This window comes from Penaeus vannamei, chromosome 41, assembly GCF_042767895.1.
Source record: "Penaeus vannamei isolate JL-2024 chromosome 41, ASM4276789v1, whole genome shotgun sequence".
In the NCBI taxonomy this organism is placed as follows: Eukaryota; Metazoa; Arthropoda; class Malacostraca; order Decapoda; family Penaeidae; genus Penaeus; species Penaeus vannamei.
Genome location: NC_091589.1, coordinates 6,390,295 through 6,395,294, shown reverse-complemented (window position 1 = coordinate 6,395,294; position 5,000 = coordinate 6,390,295). Strand labels below are relative to the sequence as shown.

The following is a 5,000-nucleotide window of genomic DNA, read 5'->3' as shown; positions in this document are numbered from 1 at the left end:
ATCTTGAACCGAATCAAAATGGCATATTGTTTCATAAGCTTTACTCAGTGAGAAGAGTCTCTTTTAGATATATCATTTGCCTCCAAGTCTAACACGTTGCGTTTGCAAAATTGTGCTCTTTATATCATTTTTTTTCATTATTGACAAACGTTCAAATAAAGTCAGCATTAGATAATATCAATGGATATCAGATATAGTATGTTCTGGAATGGTTTTACTTAGTATATCAATAAGCAGGAAATTGTTCTCTTTTGTTAAACTTGATTTTGTTTGAAGGCGATTTTTCCTTTGTATGACGTACGTGGTTCATTGTTCAGAAGCATAATATTAACGTGTATCGTTTTTATTTATCAGTTAAAGGTACTTTCTCTCGTCACTAATAGAAAATGAAGAAGGAAAGAACCATGAAATTGGCATATGTATACAAAAAAAAAAAAAAAAAAACACTCACGTGTATGTATATACATATATATAAGCATCACACACATATAACATTGTATATATAGATACATACACACATAAAATACATATATATACATTTATAGATGTATATGAATATATGTGTATATATACGTATATATATATATATGTATATATATATATATATATATATATATATATATACATATGTGTATATATATATATATATATATATATATATATATATATATATATATATATATATATATATATATATATATATGTTTGTGTGTGTGTATGCCTTTGTGTGTGCGTGTCTGTGTGTGTGTGTGTGTGTGATATATATATATATATGTATACAACACCACTATTTCTATATGTGTGTGTATATATGTGTGTATATATATATATATATATATATATATATATATATATATATATATATATATATATATATATATATATATATACATGCATGTGTATGGGTGTCTTTCTTTATGTATATACACACACACAAACCCAGCTTGAATGCGTGTACTGTATGTACAGATACATGTAAATGCAGATATACACATACGAGGTGTCGGAGTGAGAGGCCCTCACACGCCCACCCGAGAGAAAAATACGAGAGAAGTTGACAATCTGAGAAAAGGAAAAGTGAGAAGAGATAATTGGTCACAGGATTACTATAAGAGCACTCTGTTTACTTGTCGTTTTCTCGCCATATATATATACATATTGATGGATAGATGAATAGATAGATAGATGGACTGATTGATCGGAAGAACGAAATGGATGGATAGGTAGATAGTTTAATGGAGACAGATATATAGCTAGAAAGAATGGTAAATAAACAAAGATGCTTATTTAGAAACTGAATCTTCGTCTTTGAGAAATAAAGAAATGTTCAGTTACATTCACAATTTTCCCTGAAAACAACATTTATGATAATGACCATAAAAAAGGTTTTTCAACAGAAGATATTTGCACCGCTAAAGATTAGTAAATGCATTTCAGGGACTCGAAAATCACCCCCTCAGGCTGTGCGAGGAAGGCCTATGGCAGAACCAACGCACGGACGAACGCACACTCTCGCATATATAAGAGGAAGTGTCAACCACCATTTATCATTCACTCTCCAGCCATGTCTCTCAAGGTACGAAATCCTCTGCTATAGCGAAATTCAGACTTTTAATCTACGAAGATATTACGAAGTGTAGGGTTTATCTAATTGAGTTCAGAAATGTTCATTTTGTTTACATAATGACAGTACTAACAACAGTGCTCATACTTGCTCCTCTTTGTGTTAGGATAATCTTCGTCCATGGATCTTAATTCGGTCAAACCTTTTCAAATACCTATTGATAAACAAGTATATAGAGATGTATTGATATAGATATATCATAATTTTATTATATATTATATAAATGATATTTATATAAACACTTTGTGGCGATGGAGAACTGGTCGCAACATGTCTCCCTTTCTGTTTCTGCGCCTAGTTCAATATGCTGTTTTATTCACATTTGAAATTCTGTCCACAGGTCGCCGTCCTCGCCTGCGTGGCTGTCGTCGCTCTGTGCGACAAGGCCCCAGTCCACAAGCCCCTTATTCCCGTCTACACCCCAAGACCTTACCACGCCCCCGAGCCCGCCTACCACGCCCCCGAACCTGCCTACCACGTCCCCGAACCCGCCTACCACGCCCCAGAACCCGCATATCACGCTCCGAAACACTACGAGGCCGAATACCCTGATGTAAGCATTTGTGCAATAATAGAAGGCTTTTTGACAACCATTAATGGCCTTGTTATTAAGACCAAATCCGTCATTATAAAAGCTTCTTCCCCAATTGTCCAGGCTACAGCCCCAATGATGGTCCCACAAAAGACATGAATTTTTACTGAGAAACATTTCTCACTGACTTTCCATCTCTCCAGGTCCCACCCAAGTACAACTACAACTACGGCGTCGCCGACGGCTACTCCGGCGCCAACTTCGGCCACTCGGAGTCCCGCGACGGCTACAAGACCGAGGGCAGCTACTCCGTCGACCTCCCCGACGGCCGCAAGCAGACCGTCAAGTACGTGGACAACGGCGACGGTCTCGTAGCTGAGGTCAGCTACGAGGGCGAGGCTCAGTACCCCGAGCACACCCCCGCCTACAAGCCCGCTCCCCCCGCCTACGCTCCTCCTCCTCCTGCCTACGCTTAAGAAATGATGATATTAAGGAATATATGTGAGACATATATTCGACGAGTTATATTTTCTTATATATGAAATAAAGATCTTGTTTTTATATAAATCTTAATTTTTTACTCATACTTTACAAGAAAATTTTATCCAATAGAGAGTCTGGATTTAAGACTGAAATGAGGAACTTCAGAGTAAATGAATAACATAAAATACGTTCTGACTGTTATTATGTAATGGGATCCATAGCAAAGAATATATTTGTGTGATTGAAGAAGACGTCGCTCCCCAAACCCTATATTTCATTGATATAAGTTTCACTGATTTTCACAAAATCATGTGAAATTACTTCTTTATTTTCACTGTGATTACATATACCGTTTGTATAAAAACAAATAAATAAATAAATAAATAAAATAACAAATAAATATATTAAAAAATCAAATTTTCTTCTTGAAATCATAATGAGCATATTATAAAGTATGATGTCGCATATTATAACCAAAGAATTCCAGCAAAATTTACAGTACCATGTTATTAGATTCTGATGTCTCTAGCTTTCGATATGGCAGATTTGAACATTTGGTTGCAGATCATCTCTCAATATTACATCCAAAGCAAGATCATTGTCACAACTTCTATAGCATAAAATATAACATAGATTTTTGAAATAGTAAATCTATTACTATATCTTGTCGAATCAAAATAGTATATAATTACATAGAGTTTGATCATAGAGAAAACTGTATCAGATAAAACAGATCATCTGAAAAAATTCAAAGCAAGATAATTTTCTCAACTTTTGCACTATGGAGAAACACGAGAACATTAATTCTAAAACAGGAAAGGAAACCACTGTATCTTGAACCTCATTGAAAACTGCGTAAAGCTACGTAAGGTTTAATCAGTAAGAATAACCTTTATTAGATTAATCCTTTATCTCCAAGTCTAACTTGCATTTGCAAAACTGTGTTCTTTGTATCAATTATTTTTCTCTATGACAAACGTTCAGATAAAGTCAGCATTAGATAGTATCAAGGAATATATATATATATATATATATATATATATATATATATATATATATATATATATATATATATATAGTATTTTCAGGAAAGTTTCACCCAGTACATCAGTGGCCAGGAAATTGTTTTCTTTTGTTAAACTTGATTTTTTCCTCCTTTAACGGACGTGTTTCATCGTCTTGAAGCATAATATTACCGCATCTGATTTATTTGTGATTTATTAGGTAGAAGTTCTTTACCTCGTCACAAAAAAAAAAAAAATGAAGCTGAGAATAAACATCCTAATGATGTATATGAATATGTGTATATAAACATCACACGTACACACACACATACACACACACACACACAAACACACACACACATATGTATATATATATATATATATATATATATATATATATATATATATATATATATATATATATATATATATATATACATATGTGTGTGTGTATGTGTGTGTGTGTGTCTATATATACGTGTGTGTGTGTGTGTGTGTGTGTGTGTCAATATATACGTGTGTGTGTGTGTGTGTATGTGTGTGTGTGTGTGTACATGCATATATATATATATATATATATATATATATATATATATATATATATATATATATATATATATATATATATATATATATATATATATATATCCGTTTGTGTGTATGTGTGTGTGTCGGCTTCAGTGAGTAATTGCAGATCCGTATGCGAATGCGTAAAATGTAAATACTGATACAGAGTAGCAGATATACACACACGAGGCGTGGGGAGGGGGGGGGAGGCATCCACACGGCCCACCCCGAGAGAAAACACGTGGGAGAAGTTAGCAGTTTGATAAACAGAGAAGTGAGTAGCAGTTTGATAAACAGAGAAGTGGGAATAACTGGTCACAAGATTAGTCTAAGAGCGTTCTATATACATGACGCTTTCTCGCCCTACACACACACATACATGTATATATAGAGAGATAGATAGAGTGATTGATAGGTAAATGTGTAAAGATAGATAGGCTGATGGAGACACAGATACATATATACCTAGATAGAATGGTAAATAGATTGACAGACAGATACTTATCTAAAAAACGATTCTTTGCCATTAATAAATTAAATGTTCAATTACGTTCATAAAATTACCCGAAGACAACATATGAGATAAGAATATAAAATTTAAAATCTTTCTTCAAATAATCATTGCCTCACTGAAAAATAGTAAACGCATTTCATGGACTCGAAAATCACCCCCTCAGGCTGTGCGAGGAAGGCCTAAGGCAGAACCAACGCACGGACGAACGCACACTCTCGCATATATAAGAGGAAGCGTCAACCACCATTTATCATTCGCTCTCCAGCCATGTCTCTC

The 5,000-nt window shown here is 34.1% G+C and overlaps 1 protein-coding gene across 1 annotated transcript in view; it reads left to right on the top strand.

The window, feature by feature from the left end:
- Positions 1-4,981: 4,981 nt before the first annotated feature.
- Positions 4,982-5,000, top strand: part of LOC138860551 (larval cuticle protein A2B-like) — a 1,176-nt gene continuing 1,157 nt past the window's right edge. The window contains exon 1 of the mRNA XM_070118154.1: positions 4,982-5,000. This exon is cut by the window's right edge and continues 3 nt beyond it. Within this exon, the coding sequence (XP_069974255.1) occupies positions 4,992-5,000 (9 nt within the window). The 5' untranslated portion in view covers positions 4,982-4,991.